Source organism: Urocitellus parryii, chromosome 11 (genome assembly GCF_045843805.1).
Source record: "Urocitellus parryii isolate mUroPar1 chromosome 11, mUroPar1.hap1, whole genome shotgun sequence".
Lineage (NCBI taxonomy): Eukaryota > Metazoa > Chordata > Mammalia > Rodentia > Sciuridae > Urocitellus > Urocitellus parryii.
This window is the reverse complement of record NC_135541.1, coordinates 79072856-79096548: the sequence shown is the minus strand read 5'-3', so window position 1 is coordinate 79096548 and position 23693 is coordinate 79072856. Positions and strand designations below refer to the sequence as shown.

Here is a 23693-nt window from a genome sequence, read left to right as displayed (position 1 = left end):
GAGTTCTAGTGTCTACCGTTATATTTCCTTAACAATGTGGTACAATTTGTTAAGTCATTAAAAACTGTAGCCTTTGGCACTTTGAGTAGAAAAAGAATATATCAATATTATGTAAAGAAAAAAAAATTCAATGACTAGAGAAGTACTTTAAAATCTTTTGTTAAGAAATAGGAAAGATTAGGAAATATCATCTGCACCTGAAATGCTGCAGCTTATTTCTTCTACAGAGTACTAAAACCAGTCCACCTTCCCCTCTGCACGCTGGCACCAGCCAGAAGGAATGTCATGATGGTGGTGATGGTAAGAAGTGGGGAAGGCAGCGGTTTACTCCCACTTCTCTCTCTGAGAAGGAAATTGCCAGAAGGGACATGGTTGAGTCTGTATTTTATTGCCAGGGTTTACAATTCTGCTGGTTTCAGCTAAATTCCTAATGCTTTAGGAGATTGGTATTTCTAGAAAGCTCTGCCCTTTTCATGTAGAAGCTGATATGATATGATAATATCCATCTCTGAACAATTCATGTTCGCATTGAAACCTGAGCTGAGATCAGATCAACCAGCTCTGTTTTTTTTTTTTCCTTTAATGCTCTTGGCAATCATCAATTGTACATTAGAATTCTTAAGAAATGGTGTAAAAAGGTTTAATACTAAATTCCAAGAACCAATATTCTTCATACCTTAAATATTTAACTTGGAAAACACTTCAAAATATTTTGTTTTCATCTTCTGGTTACTGATAGTATTGGTTTCCTTTGATTTAGGTTCAAGGCTTAACAAGATAGGTAGCAAAATCTTGTTGATGGTATGTTAAGCACGAAAACTGTGCCTTCAGATATTTTGAAGAAATACACTCTTTATTTATACAGTAAAATACTTTCACTTATCAATTTGCTTTTTTTTTCCAGATTCTTCCTGTTGGTGTCCAAAAAAAAAAATATTTTAGGGAAGGGGGTAAAATCCAACCACTCTGGCTGTAGATTTCTGGTCATCAGGATATTGGAAAAGGTTAATATCTAGGACAAAATGAAATTTTGGGATTATTATGATGGCAACCTAAGCCAGCTGGTTGGAGACACATAAGGATAGATTTGACCAACATTTCTGGCAAGATAACCCACAATGTCAAGTTTTGGCTCAGATTTCTTGTTTACAACTTCACAGCAGTCTACTCTGCTGAAGGAATGTCAGTTATTTTCACTTTTAGAGCAGGAAAACATATCATATAACATTAAATAAAATTAATAAATTAAGAGTCATAAAATGCAAAATATAAACACAACAATTTCAAAAGATTTTCTGAAACAATATGTATTTTTAAATTATGCAGATTTACTCACTGAAAATCAGATTCTTCATTAGCACTACCTGTACGTAAATAAAAAGCAGCAGAAAAACTATGCATAAAAGTACAAGTTACTTACTCCCATTCACTGAAAATATTCCTACACAAGTTTTGATGTTGAAGAAAGCATAATTTCGAAGAAGCACACATAAACCTTCCATTTTTCTGACTGTGAGAGCCACTACAGGGAAGCTGCGGTTATCCTATTCTAACACAAAGTAGCCAGCATCTTCTTAATAAAGGAGCATTTCTTTGACAAGGAATTGCACACCACTATTTCACAGCTAAATAGAGTTTGAGAGTTTACATGGTACATGTACTATAATAATCAGCACCACCCATATTGAGCTGTAGGTGCAGATTCTGCAAAATGAATATATAATACTGCATGGCCTCTGCTGTTGGGAAAACCTGTGTGTTTTGGATTCCCACAGCTAATTATAAAGAAAAATCCCCAAAGTTGGCACATTCAGGAAGTAAAATAGTATACATAGAAGGAAACCACTTTCTTTTAATACTGCCCTCTGCAAAACCTTTTGAATCTGATGATAGGTCTTAAGAAAACTCTTCACATTATCACATTAGTTAGGTTTTTGCATTGTGCTTTTCCCTCCCCCTGATGTTAAATCTACAAGTTTAGTGTGGTAGTTCTCAAGATGTAGAGAGTTCTGTGCGGATGGTGAACTATCTAATTTGGCGAGAAGGCTTTCCGACCCTCCGGAGCAGGTAGAATCAACACTCAGTCTTTTGGGAGTCGCCCCAATGATTGAATGAACGGTCATCACTCAATCCTTATAAGCCCGTGTTGGGGAGGTTCCTTTGTAGAAGATATTTCTAGTGTTTTCTGGGCTGTTGCTTCTCTCAGGGATTAAAATGATGTTGCCCTTTCTCCGAAGGGTGGAGTCGCGGGAAGAGGAAATGGACAGCGTCTCTGAGCCAATTTCACTGCCCTCCACTGGGGTGACACGAATGGTGGTGATCCCATGGTGGTGATGCTCATTGTTATCAATGTTGCTTCTCTTGCGATCTCCAGAACCAAAACTGTCTTTCAGGGACTCACAGCTTTCTGAGTCCCTGTTGAGATCGTTGAGCTCGTAAGTTTGGCGAAGGCTGCCCTTCTCAGGAGCCTTCCATTTCCAGGAGCCACTGCCTTCGCCTTCGGTGGACGGGATCTGGATGATGGGCCTGTTGTTCTCCGGGTGAGCCTCGACTCTCACGATCCCACTGGGTTCGTGGTCTGTCAAGGTTTTGTAGCGGATGGATCCGGTGCAGGAGACGGTGCTGCCCTCCGTGTTCTTGGGGCTACTCTGCAGGACGCCCTGCTGCTTGGACATGGCTATCACTTGCATGATTCGAGGCTGACTGTTGCTTCTGTTACAGGCCACGGTCTTCTCAGCTGCCTTCAACCACTTGGCCCGAGCGGAGCTACTCTTGGGGGAGGTGCTTATGTTTTCCTGGGTCTCCTCGGGGATGTGCACCAGCTGTGAGGAGCCAGGGCGGGACTGGATGGACACCCTTGGGCCTCCAGGCATGCTGTTGTTACACCCGGGGACAGTGCTCGGCTGGATCTTGAGGTACTGATTGCCAGGAGGGTGGTGGTCTCCATTCACCCCCACCCTGGATGGCTCTGAGCTTGACCTCATTTCTATGGATCTGGGGGGTGACTGCCCGGGCTCAGTCTCCATAACTTGCAGAGACAACTTCCGACTCTCATTCTTATTCTTCCACTGGGTGAGGAGCTGCTTGGATCGAGCGGAATCCATAGAGGCATGAATGCTCGCGTTTCTTCTGACAGGGTCTTCCACCGAGGGCGTGTTGGCTCTCGGCAGGGTGTTGCTGAAGGTAACCATGTTCTCCTTCCCCATGGGGCTCCGCGGAGTGATGATTTCCACGTCGGCGTTTGCCCTTTTGAGGTTTGTTAGGGAGCTGGCGTCTCGGTGGTTTCGGTTGAGGATGCCCTCGGTGTGAGCAATCCCATCACTGCTGCTGCCGTTTTTAGCGGCTAGAACCCGGCTGGGGTCCTGATTGAGATCTGTCAGAGACCGGAGGGCTTCTCTGTGCTGAAACATACCGTCTTCACTAGGCAGAAAATTCCCCACAGCATACAGGCCCTAGTTCAAGGCAAAACCATAAATATCATGCTCTAGGACGCATACCTGCTGTTTCCCCCAGAGTGCATGACTTGCATAAATAAGTCAGGTGCTAGGGGGAAGCTTTTTTTTTTTTTTTTTTTTTAACCACAAATAAACAAGACAATTATTTGGGAAAACAGTAAGCTCTGTCCTAATTAACTGAACTAATTGTACAGAAACACAGACACCATCTCTTTTTTTCCATCCTCCTGGATGTTTTTGACATTTACCCTGTGTATTTCTGAGAAGAAAAGGAGACAGTGAAAGAAATAAGGACATTTTGTTCTATCTTTCAAAACAACTCATTTTTTTTTTCAGGATTTGAGAACTTCCCTGTTGAGTGGCACCTTAAAAAATTTAAATGATTTATTTTGCCTTCTATTTTCAATCATACCTTATGTTGAAAAGCAGAAGAGTTGCAGAACAATGGATCATTCATAAAACGTGATTTCCGGTTTTGAAATGAGGTCAGAGAATATATTATCACAACTCATATTGAGGTCAGCCTTGCCTGTTTAGCCTTGTACAGGGTGCACTCAGCAGAGAGGGCAGAAGCCACTGCCAAAGTTGGTGGATCCATGTTCCTTCCAGATTTACCCTTGACCTTCAGTGGGGGAATCTTAATTAAGTTAATGCCACTACACTCAGTCTGAGCCAAATTTTACTTCATTTTGTCTTTCAATCTTTTTTGTTTGTTTGTTTGTTTTGTTTTGTTTTGTTTTGTTTTTTAGATTTGGGAAAAGGTAAAGGTAAAAGTTCAAAGTCAAAGTTATTTCTTTCTTTTTTTTTTTTTACATATAGTAGATTGAATCTTTACTGAGTTTTAAGATTTTGGGGAGGCTTTTAAGATTATGGAGCAGATATATACTTGGGTGCTTATTTCAACAGAAGGTAACCACTGTCAACCTTTTAAGATTAAACAATGGCATTTCATGGATTTAACATTATATAGAATGTTTCACAATGAAGAGCATCATGGACTTAGAACTGATAAATTTCCAATCTCAGGGCATGGAGTACAAACAAGAATGGAATAAAGTCAAGCTTCTGCCTCTATAGCTATTTTAATTCCTGATTAAAATCCTCTTAAATAGTATTCGTCTAAACTGTTACCATTGCAAGTCACCAGAAGAAGTGACCCAATGTTCTACTGATTGTATTTAAATTTGTAAGTTTGGACAACTCTTCCACTGGACAGTAAGCTCTGGATATTGTCCAATATAGTGCCCAGGATGCTTATCTCATTTTAAAATTCTTTTCATATTATGAGGCAAATAGTTATTATCCTCATTTTATAGATGAAGAAACAGGCTTCTAAGAGGCTATGTAACTTTCCCAAATGGGCAAGTTTCAGGAAAGTTGAAATTCATCCCCAATTTTTTGATCTGTAAGTCCCATACTAATTCCAGGACACTTACACCAGTGCAAAGGCAATGTATGAACTAGAGAGTGGCAGTTCTCAGCCTCTTTATTCCTACTGTAGCATTGCTGGCTTATGCACCATTTCCAGCACCATTTCCAGCACACAAATTTTAATGTGATCCCTTTCTACTCCACTGACGAAAACGTGAGTGAGAATGAGATGTAAAGTAACAATCCTGACTGTGCTAGTTTACAACATTGGAAAGTAAATCATTGCACACTTCAGTACTTTTACTATTTTTTGTAATCATCTTGTCTATTCTCAAGTGTAACAAGACCACATAATTTAGAACTCCTGCTATAGACAACTAACTTTTATTCTCTGTCAGGTCCTCTCAGTTTCCTTCATTATTACCTTTTTTTTTTTCTGCATGTTTCTTCCATATTGGTAATTCCTGGCTCCTTTTATTCTTATGATTTGGCAGTTTTATATGCTGCAAATAACTACTTTGATACTTCTACCTATAATATCCATCATTTAGAAATCTCAGTACTGATTGTTATTTTGAACCTCAGACACAACTATTGAGCTGCCTATTGATTAAATTGAACTCATCAACTCTCCTTTACCTGACCAACCTGTTTCCTCTATCATTTACCCATTCTGCTCATAAAGTTATCATTAGTTCATTCTTCCAAGCTATAAATCTGCCCCTTATCTCCCCTTCCTCCTGTTTCCTCACCCTCCACTCTTTCACATGGCCATATCCTTGAAGATGTAATTTCTTATTCTTGACTGCCCTCTTTCCTTCCTTACTCTAAGAAACTCTAATGTTTTTAATAATATAAACACATCAGGGCTGGGGTTCTGGCTCAGAGGTAGAGTGCTTGCCTACCATGCATGAGGCACTGGGTTCAATCCTCAGCACCATATAAAAATAAAATAGAGATATTGTGTCCACCTATAACTAAAATATAAATATTAAAAAACAAAAACAAACAAAAAAACATCATTTCTGTAAAGGCTTCTTCATGTTCCTTAGGCAGTTTGCTATTCCCAAAGGGCTTCATTTACACCTTATTATAACATTTAACATATTGCTAATGATAATCTTTATATTGTAAATTTCTAAAGAAAACCTCTTATTTTTCACTGTTTTAATAATCAGCACAATGCTAGAAAAGAGTGGATATTGAATATATGAAAAATGAATGAATGAATGAGCAAGTAAAATGGATAATCTCAGTTTCCTTATGCTGCAAATATTTATCTTGAAGATCAGGTTTGAAAGTAACACAATATTAGAGAATTTACAAAACAAAATTACATTTAGGTAACAACATCTGTGTTACTATGGAAATTAAACCTTCATTTTCACAAACCTTTCATAAATATTCACTTTTCTCATCTGTAAAGTTGTATTAATAATATTATATGTCATTGTTGTAAAGATAAAATACAGCAATTCTTAAATCACAACTTTCGGCTCAGAATAGAGTTCAATAAATTATTATACTGAAAGAGGGATGTGTAATTCGACTTAGAATGGAGACACAGCCTGAGCTTTGTCTCATGAACACAAAATACTTTTTGAGTAAATTATTATTGTGCAAAATATGGTATGTATAGTTCTCCATTTCAAACTATGGCTCATCAAAAATAATAATAAATTATTTACCAAATACAGTGCAATGCCTCCTCCAATTAAAAACCCACAGTAGACATCAACAGGGTGGTTCTTATACTGTGTTATCCGTGTTAGCCCGCAGATGATTCCACAGATGATAAATGTGAAGACCAAGAGGGGTTTCAGGAGCTTAGAGGAATCCGTTAATGTGGAATTGAAGTACATCTTAAAAATGAAAGAAATGGGTTAATTATGCTCGAACAGCTATTTTATTAGAAAATTCTTCTCTCTGCTATGGCTATTCTCCACCTGGTAAGAGGGGAAATGCATGACAAAATTCATCAAATAAATAACAGATCTCTCATTTAATTACATGGAAGTTTAAAAAAATGAGACAGTAGAATTAGATCACAATTTAATCTCCATGTTAGTTGTCACATAATTACAGTCCATTTTCCTCACAAAAGACTTACTGGGCTACAATGACTATTCATTGCCCAACATTTTCAAATTTACACTGACCTAGAACTCACTATTGTTATATAAATATTGAAAATTGTGTGTGTGTGTTTGTGTGTAATTCTTTTTTGTATTTTTAATATTCGTGTATTTCACAATACCCTCCCAACAAAGTATAATATTGCATTAAGAGGATACAAGATAAATAAATATAACTGTAGAAAAAAATTTACTGTACCATTTTTTTAATAGTAGCTTTTGATTCCTGCTTTTGATGCCATTGCATTGAAGGGATGCACTGTTCAAGCTTATGAACTAATTAGTCACCTGGAGACAATGATTGTTCCTCTGATTTTCTACAGGACACAATTTAATGAAAAAGAACTAACTACTTACCGAAACGTACACGGCTGCAAAGGCAGCGAGGGTCGCGTGTTGAGAAGGGAACGACTTTCTGCCAAAGGAAGACAGTCCAGTTATGTCTTTTAGCTTAGATACAATGTTAGCTGGGTGGTTAAAATGGTCAACTTAGGCCACAAGACAACAACGGTAACTTTAAGTTATGTATAGTTTTCTATGGAAAACCTGGCAATTAAAAAAAAAAAAACCTGCCACTGCTAATTACCATTAGTGTTAAAGAATACTAGGGATGTGCTTTCCTGTATTAATAAGTACCAGCTTGACAAAGGAACTTCTTGATTATGCCATTGAAATGATGTTGGAAAATAGAAATGGATTGGAAAAAAAGAAATGTTCTTCAGTATTAGAATTATGTTAAAGTAAAAGTTCATAAAAACCTAAAGATTTACAGCTTTAAAGCTTTTCTGTGATTTTAAGTATGCAATTTAATTTACAAAAAAAACTGTAAAAAGACAAAAGTATTTTCTCACAGCAGTAGATCTTCTATATTCTGGAAAGCCTAAGAAAAAATCCAATTTTAACAATATGTTTCTCAGTGTATTCCACTTTAAAATAATTATCGTCTCAAGAATGTCAGAGCTTTTTTATTTAGTTAAGCAATTAAAGGAGCAGGGTTGGTGTGCTGGATGACACACCAATAGTGGAAGAGATAACTGAAAAGGATGGTCCAAAAAGAAGACAGATTTTTTTGCTATGGGTTAAAAATTGAGAAAAATAAAATTCATGTATATTAGTGCTCTCCTAATTATTTGGTATTTATTATCAACACAGATGAAATAATATAATAGGACTGAGGAATCACTGAGGACAGTTCTTGATTATTGAAAGGTCATGAGAACTTGAATGTATATCATGAAATATTGAATTCTGATTCTTCAAGATTACTTATCAAAGTATTTTTCACTCTTCGGTAGATTTTTGAGAACTCACTGAATGACCAATCCAAATGTATCATAATCATTTATTTCCCCATATTCCTTTATAATTTATTTCTTGTAAATTTCTTAGGTAGTTTCTCCTGTCATAAAAGTTTATCTTTACTTTATTGATTGAAAAAAAATCAATGCATTAGTAGTTCTTGAGTTTTCCCTGTTCCTTATTTTCTGAAATGTAAAGCCAGAAGCTGTTCCAATCTTCTGTGTTCATTCAGAGAAAACAAATGACATTGTAGATGTTACCTCTTTCCAAACTCAACCAAAGTGAAAATTCTTGATTCTTTGTCCAAAAGATATGAGATAGATATTTACTACATTGGTGTTCAGTGTTCCACTTTAGCCAATATAAGATATATATATATATATATATATATATATATATATATATATTGACCATAAGCCATAAGTAGCCAAATATCCTAAAGTAAACCAATTGTGGTAACCTAAAATGAGTAGCAGTTTGCTTTTAGGTCATTCCAGTCATAAGGTGTGACTGGAATACTATGATATGAAGACTAGTAAGAGACTATAATGCTAAAATCTAGAGAATACAAGAAGGATTTGGAATGAGCCATCAATGGATTTCTGTACAAACACTAAAGAAATTGTTAAATTGGTGGGGGGAATCAAAGTTGTTATGACTGATATATCATGCTTAAGGTGATACCCCAAACAGTTACTGAATAATGAAAACGTTGCATGCAATGTTCTTAGATCTCAGTTTCTAACCTGCCACTGTTGATAACGGTAAGGTCAGATCCTGAGCAAATATCTTCCACAATGTAGGAATTTTCTTTGCAAGATACATTCAGAGAGGTATAGTTTGGCTTGCACACAGTCAGAAAGTATGGTGCCTGATATCCTGTGGACAGTTGTATGATATCTGTAATGAGAGCTGTAGAGCATAGTCCAAAGACATGAACACCTACAAGCAAAATGAAAAAAGCTGTTACCAAGTTGGTGGCCAGTGCCAATGCTGTATCAGCTTCAATCCTGCTTATTGCACCTTAACATGGAGACCTCAAAATCGCTTGTCATCATCAATTTCCCTAGGTTAATTTTGAGAAGATGGTATAGAAAATTTCTAAATTTCTTAACAGATACTTAAAAGCAAAATGATTATTTCCAAAGTAGTAATTTAAGGCATTTGTGTCAGTTTTGTTAAATAGGGCCAATCTTTAACATTGTCTACCATAGGCCACTTGTCAAACACCTTGCATATCTTAAGGTGACCAAATATGTGAATTGAGAGGGATTAAATTAGAAGAATGAATCAAAAATAAAAATAATTTAAAACTTGCTAGGCATTTTTTTATGCTGCCAGGACTTTCTTCTTGTGGTCCATCACTCTAGCCAACAGTTAAACCAAACTCTATCAAATCCATTCTCATTCCCTACATTCATGCTAGAATGCTAATTAAAACAGAGAAGAGGCTTGCAGGTTCTGTCATGGAAACAACAATCATAATGTAGGAACACAGCTATGGAGCCTCCCTCAGTGTTTGGAATTTGGGGATGATGTTTTTATATCTACCACCAAAATTCTATCTTTTTTTTGTCAAAAAATATGTCTGCTTGTGGTAGCTTGCTTGTCCTTGTCCTTAGGAGTCTTGCTCTGTGATTATGTACACATGGCCTGGAACTGACTGGCTCCCTACAGATTGTCTTGATTCCCTGAATTCACTCTTACTTGATTGCCTGATTCTGATTCATGAGTTACTCAGAAATCCTTAAGAAAGGCATCTGGGTAATTCTACACTAGACTCCTCTAGACCAAGAGCCCTGGCTTGCACATTACCCTGTTTTATATTTTTCTTCTCTATTTAATACCATCAAACTCACACTCTTTTAATTCCTGCTCTGCCCACACACCTGGGATTCATGACACAGAAATTTTATTTCCACCTTCTTATTCTTAGAAGTATGCAAGGACTTTTCGAAGAGTTTAAATAATAAGGGAAATGTACTTATGCTTTTGGAAAACTAGAATCTTTAGGTATACAGATGTTGAGGTGGTTGATAGCATTTCAGAGAAGGTAAATGCCCTTTTGTCCACACACTTGGTTATGTTAGGGAAAACTTTCTTTGAGATGAGCTTATGTGTCCTGGAGTTTTATTTCCTTGCCTTGGATCCTGCTAAGGGTCCTATTGTTTTCTTACCATTTCAATCTGATGCTTAGAGGAGCAGACTTTAGGAAATGATTTAGATCAGATATTTCCTCTTACAACAGAAAAGGTTGCATTTAATCATCTACCAGATATTAAATGTAGCTGCCTACTCCTTTGAACTGACATGTCAAACTTAAAAATAACTTTTACTGACTTTCTTGGAGTGAATATAAAACATTTAGGTTGGTGTGGTATATTGTGGGTGGTTACTTAACTCACTTATTAAAAAAAGGACAATGACTCAAACTAATTAATATGGTCCCATGCTAATTTAGAAGAGATGAAGACTTAGAAATTGATTCCGTTGCTGCTTAACTAGGCCTATAGATTTTCTACAGTTCTCATAGAAGAAACAAAAGAAGAGTCAGAGATTACAACCCAGGAAAAATAGCCATGATGCAGTATACTATTGTAACATTTTGACATTTCCACATAACTTCTGGATGAACACACTCCAAGAAATGGAATCACGGATGTGACTAAAGTAACTTCTGAAGAGTTATTGCACTGGCTTGCTCAAATTTTTTTTCTCCATTAAAAAAAAACGAACACACATTCAGTGAAACCATTTAAAGTAAATTCATGCTTCAACTTGAAGTAAGAAAAAAATACAATGAAATGCATGGCAAGTTAGCTTTCCAAACAAGGACCGTAACTGTAAATCATAGATTGCAGATAGCCTAAATTTTGGTGTTTTAACAGTTTCTTGTATAATGTAAAACACATCATGTACTTAAATTATACATCTAAATTATAGCTTTAGAGACTTAATATCTGTAATTAAATATAACATTTCTATTTGTAAAAACATTTCCTTTCTTTGTGACTCCTCACACCCACCAACAAATCTGACTGCTCTTCTAAGAAAAGAGTTGAAGTTGCAGCCTCCGGCATTAATGTTAGGTTCCAGTCCAACTCCATTTCTTCTTTTGGAGAGGCAACAGTAGAGAATTCCTTCTCCTACCATAATCTGAAAAAAAACAAAGGGAGTTCAGGAAAGGAGTGTTGGTATGCCTGTTATACAACAAATATAAAAGAATTATATATCATCTCAACACACCATCGGTTCAACAAAGCAAAGATGTATTTTTCTTAAAAGCTTTAGCAAAAATAAACCATTTCTCCTGGGTATCTGAACAAGTGATGAGAAGAAAACAAAATCAGGGCACTGTGAGATTTGCCTGGATCTTCTGTCCTCCTGAGCACTGCTCAAGGGTGTGAGAGCATCCTAGCATTTCAATGTGGCTGCAGCAATTGGGCTTTAACACTTTTCCCAACCATACGTAGGGATACCTACACAGTTAATCACAGGGTGAGTGATTCTATCCTAACTCTTAGAGCTTTGGTATTTCATCCCTAAAATTGTGAAAAGAAGATGAGTGGGAGAAGGTGAAATGAGAATTAGGAACCAGATTATTATATATATATATATATATATATATATATATTTGTAGATGGACACAACACCTTTATTTATTATTTATTTGTTTATTTTTTATGTGGTGCTGAGGACTGAAACCAGCACCTCACACATGCTAGGCAAATACTCCACTGCTGAGCCACAACTGCAGCCTGGAACCAGATTTTTTTCCTAGCAGATTAGGTTAACAAACCAACTTGGAATTTAGTAGAAGGACCAGTCTATGGAAAACACATGTGAGTATGAACAGGTACTACCTACAGCACAGCTGCCCCATAAAAATTTCTGCCAGGATCAAAATATGTTTTTCACTCTCTGATATGGTAGCCACTACTCACATGTAGCTGTTGAGGATCTGAAATGTAGTTACTGCAAATGAGCTGAGTACTTAATTTTATTTCCTTGTATTATAATACATTTTTAAAAATTAAATTAATTTAGACTTTAAATAGCCACAAATGGCCAGTGGTTATTTTATTGGAGAAGGCAGATGATAATAAGAGAATCCAGTTAAGCAGGTAGTATTTTTCTAGGTGGAAGACATTTAGACAATGTGTTTGAAATGGAGAGAGAACCATACCACAGAATCAGGACCGTCCTAAGGTAAGGAATGATGCACTTTGCTGCAGGATTTTAGGACATGGGAGATCTTTGAAGGAACTCAATATTACTTAAGCATTGTTTCTTTCAGGAGGTTTTCCTTGAACCCTCTTATTGTACCCTGAATTACATCTCTTTCTGTGTGGCTCGCTTAACACCTAGTCCTTTTCTCTAGCACAGCTTTATTCTAGAGCACTTTAATTGTTCATTTGATTGTCTCTCACTATGCTAGGACACTTATAAGGAAGAATCATTTCTTAGTTACCTTTTTCCTTACTGCCTCATGTATTGCCTGGCACTGCAGGATTTGTGTTTGTGACCTTGACCAAGAGACTCAGTTTTGCTAACTACCATGTACATTTGAGTTGTTACTTATTCTACACAATAAAAATAAGATTTGAATTTATGAGTTATATTTATGCAAAAATTTCAAATAGCCTAAGAAATTGTTGTGAAATTAGATAGATTTATATAAGTATAGGAATCTGAAGGAAGTAAGGTTTTATGACATAACAACTATATCTCATATATAAGAGATCATGTCAGTGTAAAGATTTAAACCAAAGTCCGGGCTAGAACTATTGTTAGATTTTCCAGGGGACCTTTCCCAGTTCTCATTACCAGTTTAGTATTTATTTTATGAAGTATTTAAAATTATAATACATAGTTTTTAAATGGCACTATGTTGGCAGTAAGCCTTTGACCTTCTCTTTCAAATGTTCAAATTGCTATACTTAGTTTTGTATGTAATGTGCCATATGTACCATTATAAAGAATTTAATTTGTATAAAAATTTAAAAAATAATTCTCCTAAAGGAACTCTGCCAATTTCATACATATGATAATCATATGGCACGAAAACCTCATTTAAGGCCAATCGGTATTGACAAAACCAAAAGAGATTTATTTTAAATAATGAAGCATTAAGTTAGCTATTTGTACTTCTTGACAAGCACCATCCTGTAGCAGCAGCACCTCAAGTCAGACGTGGAAATGTCTAGGTGCAACACTGTCTAGATAGATGTGATATCATACGCTGCTCACAAGGAATGGTATCATGACCATCTCAAACTCATCATTGGAAGAAAATTAACAGTGAAAGACACTGTTGTATGTTTAACAGAGATTGATTTCATCTTCACTTCTTCAATAACAATTCTGTGAATATTTTTGCTTTTCTCTTTCCAATTATGTGTAATAATTCACATGAATGCTAAATTACCTAAGAATTTATTGGTACAGTGCCACCAGGGAAATGTGTCTTATTATACAACACAACAGTCATTATCTCAAGTGACCTTGAGATTTCAACAGTTTTATTTTAGTTGCTTTAATATGCTTTTACTCCTATGTCAAGAAGGCATGTCAACAATGTTTGCCTTGATTATGAAATACAGAGAGAGGTTTCTGTCAGTATTTTGATGTTACTCAATTGTCCCTCTCGTGAAAGAAGACATCAATTTTCTTTTCATACTTGTATTCACTTAACCTCAATCTATATGCCATTGCATGAATTTTCAAAATGATTCAATCTGGTTTAAAGAGAATTCTCAGTGTAAGGAGACATGCTTCCTGGTGCATTTCCAAAGGCCCCAGTTTACTTCCCCCTTTTGGTTGGCATACTGACATGGTGTCAGGATTTAGGTTTGACAATAATGTTATTTGTTGCTATTGTTGTTTTAAACATAAAGCAGTTTATGACAAGTATCTTTTCACAATTGTCTGTTTTGCTCTGTACCCAAGCCTGAAAAGAAGCAACACAACTGTGTGTGTGTGTGTGTGTGTGTGTGTGTGAGTGTGAGTGTGTGTGTGTGTGTGTGTGTGTGAGAGAGAGAGAGAGAGAGAGAGAGAGAGAGAGAGAGAGAGAGAGAGAGAGAAATATCTTGGATGGGTTTTGGGAAGGTGTTTTGTAATGACTCTACTCCAGGGAAAATGTTAGAGGAAACATTGTGCTAATTATTATAAAACTCCCACCCTTAGAATAAACCCATAGGGAAAACTCACAATCCAAAAGTCTTTTTTGTGTGTGTTTTAGAAAAATAAAGCAAATCAACAAATACATTGTAATGCTTGTCATAGTGTGTTTAATGTTTAGATTTCCAATGAGTATTTTAGGAGCCCCAACACATTTAATACCCTACATGTTGGTTGTATAGTCTCCTGGATCCAAAATTAGACTCTAGGAACTATAATCAAATTATGATATAATTCGACTAGAAAATTAGATGTATGTTTCCTTTAACAATATGTAATAAAAATTATATTTCATATATATTTGCAATAAACACAGACATTTGGTGTTTTTTTCCTTAGAAATAATCTCTAAAGGACCTAAACAAAAATGAGTGTCTTATTTTTCACTCTAAAGTAAATGAACTTGAATGTTAAGAATAAAATTTTGTAACTTAAGGGCAATTTTGGAGAAAGAAAAATGTGCATTTCACAGACACCAAGGCATTTTAATTTCATGTATAATATCACAAAGACAATTAAAAATATCTAAGAAGCAAACACTAAAAGTTTTATTCTTAATTGCCTACACCAAAATCAGTGGATATTTTTCTCTGTTCATATGAAGATCCTCTTAAAGAATACTGCTGATGTGTTTGTTTTGCTTTCTCTTCTATTTGAATGAATGAACATAAAAAGCCCCTCTCTGCACAGTCTTCTTTAAAAGTCATTTCCAAATGAAGGGTTCCTCTTGCCTCCCAACTTCCTCTTCAACTGCATTTTTGGAACAATCTGATGTAGTCATAAAGATGAAAAGAAAATGGCATCCTTGACAATCAGAGAATAGAATGTTATTTTCATTTTCAGGGTCGGGAAAAAATTGGGGGAGTAATATGGGAAGGCTAGAGAAAGAATTATGATCCTAGAACAAGTTGATTACAGACACCACAGCATGGATGTAGAGAAAATGTGTGTTTTGTGCAATGTCTTCAAAAACAGAGGCAAATGAAATTGGAGTTGAATTTAGAAGTAGTGTATGTTTGAAGTGAAAGATATGAAAAACAATGTTTGAGATCAGTGATATCAAAATTTGTCTCACCTCCCAGTTCTTTACTAAAAACCTGTGAAATCAGTGTGGTAGAAAACAATTACTGACATCCTAAACTACTTTATGGCTTTCAAGTGACATGGGGGACAATCAGGGCCCCAAGATGCAAACAGTTGCCTAGTTTGCTTCCTTTCCCATTAAGGTGTGCCCAACACCCAACACCCATAGAGGTGCAACGGAGACGCCTTGTGGAAGGAATCGGTGCTGACATTCCTGGGTCACTCATTGGCAGGATTCCTGTCTCATTTCTCAGGGCTCCAGAAAGTAAGCTTTGACCCGACTCCCCTAAAGAGCATCCCTAAACTGTGTATTGAGATTTTGTTACAGGAAGTGAGGGAGTTAACAGAGGCAAGGACACAGTGATGAGGCCAAGGTCGTTGTCCCCAGGACATATAACAATGTCAGGAAATGAAGCTAGTTGAAATAAATGGTCCTGGCAGGGAGCATCACAATTAAATTTGCTTTCCAAGTGACTTGATAAGATACCCTGGTGAGCAACAACTTCCAGATATGTAAAAGGTAAGTTATTTAAATGATTAAATATCAACACAGTGTTTTTTTAGCACAGTCATGAATATTTGTGTAGTATTTTATATATTTTATTTCTAACATATCAATAGTAATAAATCTGGACACTATATCTCAATTAGGAGAAGTGGTTTTTGTTGTGATAGATTTAAAGAGAATATTCTTTCTTGTCTGGCCAAATGACTAAGTTATATATATATTCATTGAAAGTTTTTAGGAAAATGACATAAAGATACTATTATTTGGAGCCATTTCGCCCTCTAAAATGTTTCTCTGAAAGTCTCAGCTAGTTCCAAGGACATCATGAATAGTTCTAATCACCCTGAAGTCACTGTAGTTTGAATAACTCATTAATTTACAAAGTGTTTGAGTCCTTTTAAGTATGATACTAAAGTTGAGTGGAAAATTAATTTTCAGTTTTATCTTCTGAGAATATTTTATATAACTTGTTTATAGTATAATATCGCATTATGATTATTTAATGTAGGAAAAATTTTAAAAACAAATTCATAGCTATATGAAAATATGGAGTTTATAATGTTTTTGCAGAGTTTTCTAAAACTGCTGATGTATAGAAACCCAATAAGCCAATTTATTAAAATATCTTATGAAAACTCTATTTAAATGCAGCTTTTAATTAATAATTACTTTCTCTGACATTCATCAGTATCAGCAAAGCAAAATGAGAGTTTCTACTAGTAGGAATGGATATTATTATCCTTGAAACATGTTTCTGGTTCTTTAGATAGTAGTCTAGGGACAGAAGAAATGGTGAAAAGGCTTGGCTAATTTTATTTATTAATGAATTTATAAAAAATGTGTTATTTGTGATATGTGCTAATACATAAAAACAACTATGTTTTTTAATTCATTTCCAGTAGATACATGTTTTTAAATGTAAATGTCTATTCTGATTCTAAAATATCTTATTATGTATGTGCTCTCCAGGAATCTCAGTTGAATCCTTGTTAGAGTTGTTGAACCTCAGTGGTCATAATCAATAAAAAGTCTAATCTAGTTAAAATGAAACTGGAAATGATATAAAAATTCATTTTTGAGAAAAAAAAATGTGTTGGTTACTTAATTATTTTTTCCAATTTTCCAGACTTCAGATAGCAAATAAACACATGAAAGGCACATTAATTAGAAGTGCCTCAGAAATGTAAATAATAGCCATTCAAGGAGAATTATCCAATTAAAATTTTTCATAATGATTTATGTAAATCTTAATCTATTTCAACAGCTAGTAAACATGAGAGATAAATACATGTCCTAGATGTTTACTACATGCTTACTACATGTAGTTTATTAATTAACAATGTGATGCTGACAAAATATGTCAAAGACAGGATCTTCTGAGATTTAGAGTTTACCTTTTATTTGTTTTAAACTCATTTATTACACAATGTGATGCTTTTTAGTTTTCTGGGGCTGATAAAAAGAATTATGTTGTGTGTGTGTTTGGGGCGGGGGTGAGGGTGGGGGGAGGGGGATTCTTACCGTAATTGCAGGTCCAGCAAAAGCCAAGCTAAGCAACATGAGGAAAGGAATTGCCTCCTGGGTTGGTTCAATATATGGCATGCTAAGACTCCGGTCATAGCAGCTGAATCCAGAGTGTACAGGTTTGAAGACATCCGTGAGTTCAAGGAAATAGAGGCTAACCACAGAGGATGCCAATATAGGCAACTGAGAATGAAGGACATAGAAGGTCAATTTAGTCTTACTTACAAGACATACAGATAATCAGTACATCTTGAGGTAGGAAAGAGGTGGGTTTCTCCTCTTCTCTCATCACACCTGTTTGGTGTAGAATTAAATGATTCATGAGTTCTGTAGTTTCCACTTTCAAAATGTATCCCTAGTTCATCCATCTTTGCCACCAGCCTACTATGAGCCTCTTGTCTCTCACCTTCTAATTGGTGTTCCTTGCCCATTCTTTGCCTCCCATCCCACCCATTCATTTTCCACACAGCATTCCAAAAGTTCTTCTAAAAATATGTCAGCTTGTAGTACTCCCTATCTTTAGCACTCTAATGGTTCCCATTCTACTTGGATAAAAATCCAAAGGCCATACCAGGAAATGCAAGCTTCTGCTTTTTTACCCTTACTTCCATTGCTTATTCTTCTTGTACTACAATCTCATCACTCCCCGGCTCCTTGCCCATTATGGTCAAACTAGTCTTCAGTTTTGTCCTGTGACAGTCCAATTCATTCATGCTCAGGTCCTTTGCACTTGTGATTCCTGCTTTCTTTCATGTTCTTTGCCTGACACTTTGCATAGCAGGCTTCTTTTCATCATTTAATGATGTCATACCTCTCAATCTAGAGCAGTCTTTGATTCAATCCTCTATCATCTTATTTGATTTTTCCCCCTGGCACTTATCCTTACAGAAACTTCCTTGTTAATTTAATATTTAACTTACTCCCCCCCCCGCCCAGATTTCCAAATATCTTGCTAAAATAAGTGCTACACAAAATAAGAATCTATCTGTATTATTTGTTATTAAGTTCCCAGTGCATAGAATTTTTCCTGGCACATGGTAGGCATTTAATACATTGTTTAATAATTCAATGAAGCAATAAATACTTGTTGATAAACAACTAATTGAATGAAGTATAAGCCTTAATTTATTTTAATAATTAGGTTAGACTTAATAGAATTAGCAAATAATAGTACAGGTCACCCTAAAATAAAAACTTCAGATAGCAATGAATAATTTTTAGTAAAATTATCTTTCATTATTGCATGGGACAAACACACTAAAAATTACCCATTGTTTAACTGAAAGCCTAATTCACTCTTCGTCTATGTATCAACTAAACACAATGTGTTTTCTAGAGTTTGTGTAGAATTTTTAAATTATTCCTTTAACCCCTATAGTGTGCCAGGCACTCTGCAGGTACTAGCTATAATGTAATAAACACAACATAGGACTGGCCATCAAGGAGCATAAGTGTAGTGAGAGGCCTGCTCTCAGCTAAAGAGAAAATATTGTAAATGCTTTGCCTAATGTCAGACCTTTCAGAACCTGAAAATTCAAACTTTCATAGCATTGAAAGAATTGTTTCATTTAAGGCTTTACTACTTGCAGAAGAGAGGATATTTACTGAACCATATATATAGCAAAGGTGTTTTATAAAAAAAGGATTAAACATTCAGCATTTAGTTTTTTAAAAATAAATTAACAAGATGGCATTAAGCCTTTTATTCCTAAGAGGTCTGTTAGTAATGAGGCGAACATTAGGTTTGTTGGAAAAATGAGTAATGTATGATGATTAATCTGGCATTGTCTTTCTGTTTTTTAGATGGGTGATTTCCAGAGAACAGTATGCCAAAACATGTCTATTTTGTCTTATTCATGATCATTTGATCTCTACAAATATCTAATCATTTCTCCTCTCCTGAAATATATAAGAATAGATGCTTTGGGTATTAACCAACAAATCAGCACTTCATGGTACACACTAGTGACTGAAATTTTCATGTAAATCCCCATAAATATATTTTAGTTTTGATTTAACAAATATTCCATATGGCACTTGTTATATATGATATAATTTGCATTAATTTGATTATTAGTAGTAAGCTCAGTTAATTTAACATTTTCTACTGTGAAAGAAATAGGTGCTATGGCTTTCCTCATTTTGCAGGTATTTAGCAATCATCTGTAGTAAGTGGTAGAGGAGAATTCCAGTTTCAAATTCTTATGTCTTGGCCACTATTCTATATTTCCTTTAAAAAATAGGAATAGAGGGTTAAGATAATAAAACACAACTATCATCAATAAGGGGGGTACTGTTTAGTTTAAGACTTTCTATTTGAAAACTTTAGTTAAAAATACATATCACATTCATGTGGAATTAGGCCCCAACTTCCTTAATAAGACTCCTGTAACACAAGAATTAAAATCAAGAATCAATAAATGGGATGGATTCAAACTAAAAAGCTTCATCTCCGCAAAAAAAAACAATCTGTGAGGTGAATAGACACTCTACATCTTGGGAGCAAATCTTTACCCCTCTCACATCAGATAGAGCACTAACATTAGGGTATATAAAGAACTCAAAAAGCTAAACACCAAAGAAACAAATAACCCAATCAATAAATGGGCCAAGGACCTGAACAGACACTTCTTAGAAGATGATGCACAATCAGTCAACAAATACATAAAAAAATTTCATCATCACTAGCAATTAGAGAAATACAAATAAAAACCACTCTAAGATTTCATCTCGCTTTAGTCAGAATGGCAGCTATTATGCATACAAACAACAATAAGTGTTAGTGAGGATGTGGGGGAAAAGGTACACTCATACACTGCTGGTGGGACTGCAAATTGGTGCAGGCAATATGGAAAGAGTATGGTGGTTTCTTGGAAAATTGAGAATGGAACCACCATTTGACCTAGCTGTCCCGCTCCTCGGGTCTATACCCAAAGGACTTAAAAACAGAATACTGTAGGGACAGAGCCACATTGATGTTTATAGCAGCACAATTCACAATAGCTAAGCTGTGGAACCAACCTAGATGCCCTTCAATAGATGAATGGATTTTAAAAATGTGGCATATATACACATGTAATATTACTCAGCATTAAAAGAGAATAAAATCATGGCATTTGCAGGTAAATGGATGGAGTTAGAGATGATAATGCTAAGTAAAATTACCCAATCCCCAAAAAACAACTGCTAAATGTTTTCTTTGATATAAGGAGGCTGATTCATAGTGGGATAGGGAGCTAGAGCATGGGAGGTATCAACAATAGGGCAGAGGGGTGGGAGGGGAAGGGAGGGGGCATGGGGTAATTAATGATGGTTAAATGTGATGATCATTATTATCCAAAGGACAGGTATGAAGCCACAAATTGGTGAGAATATACTATATATACAACCAGAGATATGAAAAATTGGCTCTATATGTGTAATAAGAATTATAATGCATTCTGCTGTCATATATAAATTTAAAAAATTACATAAAAATACGTATCACTTACTATAAACAGGCATTATTTTAAATATATGGTTTCTATAAATTAGCAAACATTTTTTCTATTAATCTGAATGTTAAATATTTCATTTTTATACCAAATTCCATGATTCACTTTTTTCCCTCTTCCCTGGATGCCTTCTTGGGTTTTCTACATGTATTTTGCAAGTGGGAATCAAATATGAGATTTTCCGTGTTCACCCAAATGATATTTGACCATTTCATTTCTAATGCACATGCCCAAGTAAAGTGAGTTAGATTTCTTTTGAAGAAAGGGGAACAGAATTTTACCAACATAACAAATCAGAAAAGAAAATAAGTTTTCCTTAGTAGATACAGATTTACCTTTGCACTTTGTGGATAACTACTTTAGAACCTGCTTAATTGTGCCAAAGATATAGCCAAGGAATGAAAATGCTATTTTCTAGTGTGTGTGTATGTGTGTGTGTGTGTGTGTGTGTGTGTGTGTGTGTGCTCATACACGAGCATGCGTGCATGTGTGTGCTTGTTTGTACATATGTGTATAAGTGGTAAAGAACACTTAGAATAGAATTTTACAGCTGTAGCAGAACCAATGGAATCATATGACTTTCAACACAGCATGAAGTTCTATCACCAGCTCTTTCCCTTTTATTACCAGCATAACCTTGGAAACTTTTCATTACATTTCAGTTTTCTCATCTATGAAATTGAAACATTGATAGTACCCATCACCACAGGACAGTTGAAAAGATGAAATGAGGTATTGCAAACAAAATTCAACACATCTGGAATATAGTAATTTACAGTAGTCTATTTATCTGTGGGAATATTTTCTGTGGTTTGGTTACCTGTAGCTTGAAAATCTTAGGTGAAAATTGTTTAAGAAATAAGCAATGCATAAGTTTTAAATAATTTTTTACACTATGTTGTTATAATTGCTTTGTTTTATTATTAGTATTGTTAATTTCTTACAACTAAATGGCAAATTAAGCCTTATTATAACCTTATTATAAAAATTTATGTACTAGAAAAAATGAAGTATATATAAATGTGGTGATATATAAGCAGTTTCAGGCATCCTTGGAAATTCTTAGGATGTGTCCCCCATGGATAAGGGTCCAATTACTGTATAAAACTGTTTAAATGTTAACATTATTTTCCTTGTTATAAATATTGAAAACATACTTGTTATTAATCACCTTTCTCATAATGTCTTGCTTGATAATCCTTTCTGGAAATAAATTTTTTTTAGCTCTAATTCCCCACTTCTTTTCAGGAAAATTTTATATACTGCTTTTTATTACAGTTATCTACTATTAATTAGGTCTGACCTTTGCTCTGCTTCCCAAACTAAACTCTCCTAAGGCAGGGGTATAATCTTGATTATTTCTGCACTGTCAATAATAATACATATCATAGAGACTTCCAAATATATATGAATGCATCTAAAATTGGTATGTGAAGGAAAATAATTTCTAACACTAATATTTATTCATCTTAGTCCTTTTAGACATTAATCTTCTTAAAGCTGCAAATTTTTCTAGTTATATAATTTTCTGCACATGTATTAATATCTTCTATAGTTCTAAGAAGCATGAATCAAAACCTGCATTTGTTTTCAAAACAGAATCATTTTCTTCCCTTTTGGCATTTATTCCTCTGATTTTTTTACAAGCATCTTTTACTCTTTGTCTCCTACATCAATTTGTTTTGAAGAAAGAGTTATGTGGGAAAAAAATATTTACAGTATTTTAAAAATGCATAATTTTATTGAATTGTGCTTCAATACTGTGTTTTTTACTACCCAACCACAACAAGTTAATTGACAATGTGTATTTCTAATATGCTTACTTCAAAGTTATATTTCATTTTTTTTGGAAATTCTTAGCAACAGAAATTTCTTTTGAGTGTAAGAAATTTAACAAACAGTATGTGCTATTTTTGGCATAAATACAGAATTGACATACACATAATAAGATTACCTAGACTTATTTTGATTGCACTTAAGATTTTGAACAGGAGATTCAGAGATTATTAAAGGCATATATAGACAAGCATTAGGAATTTTATTCTTTTGTCATGATGTAGCGAAGAAAAACATGTGAATCAAGTTTTTTTTTTTCTGTAGCCATACAGAATAGAGAAAATACTTGAAGATTAGAAAAGTGGTTTTCAAAATGAAAAGACTGATTCTTATAACAATCATATGCTAAAAAACGTATGAGTAAAAATAATAGAGCAATTTTTCAAAAAAGAAAGTAGAACTTTCAGAGGATAGAACAAATAAAAGAAAGGTATTTTAAAAATCACATTTGGTATATAAATTTGATTTTTCTGATGCCAATTTTTAGAAGACAAATCTACAAAGTGTATCCATTTTAGTGAAATATTTATGGAATCTACCATGTCATTTTTTCTAGGTCAGGCATCCTATTTGGTTTCAGCATGGTGATAATCAGGGCAAGCTTTACTTCTCATTTGGGAGTGTTCCTTTTGTGCTCAAACAGGAGGAACACAAATCAGTTCCATTCTTTACCTTTTACATGGCCATGGTGAATTCAGGGTCATATAAGTGCCTCTTCAGCTGATGGGTTCACAATCACAAAGGGCCAGTTAACATAGGGCACTGATGGCTCATTTGCTTATTTATCCTTTCCACACATCTGTTGAGA

General features: G+C 35.0%; 1 protein-coding gene across 2 annotated transcripts in view; it reads right to left on the bottom strand.

Annotated features, from left to right (window-relative positions):
• Nucleotides 1–2126: 2126 nt before the first annotated feature.
• Plppr4 (phospholipid phosphatase related 4) overlaps nt 2127–23693 on the bottom strand; it is a 38023-nt gene continuing 16456 nt past the window's right edge. Inside the window, exons 2-7 of one of the 2 annotated variants that reach the window (XM_026401395.2) lie at nt 17553–17738; nt 11287–11416; nt 9007–9202; nt 7319–7376; nt 6515–6688; nt 2127–3452 (exon numbers count right to left, since the gene is read on the bottom strand). In XM_026401395.2, the coding sequence (XP_026257180.2) occupies nt 2127–3452; nt 6515–6688; nt 7319–7376; nt 9007–9202; nt 11287–11416; nt 17553–17738 (2070 nt within the window). The remainder of the gene's footprint in view (nt 3453–6514; nt 6689–7318; nt 7377–9006; nt 9203–11286; nt 11417–17552; nt 17739–23693) is intronic. The other variant, XM_026401396.2, reaches the window with a different exon arrangement.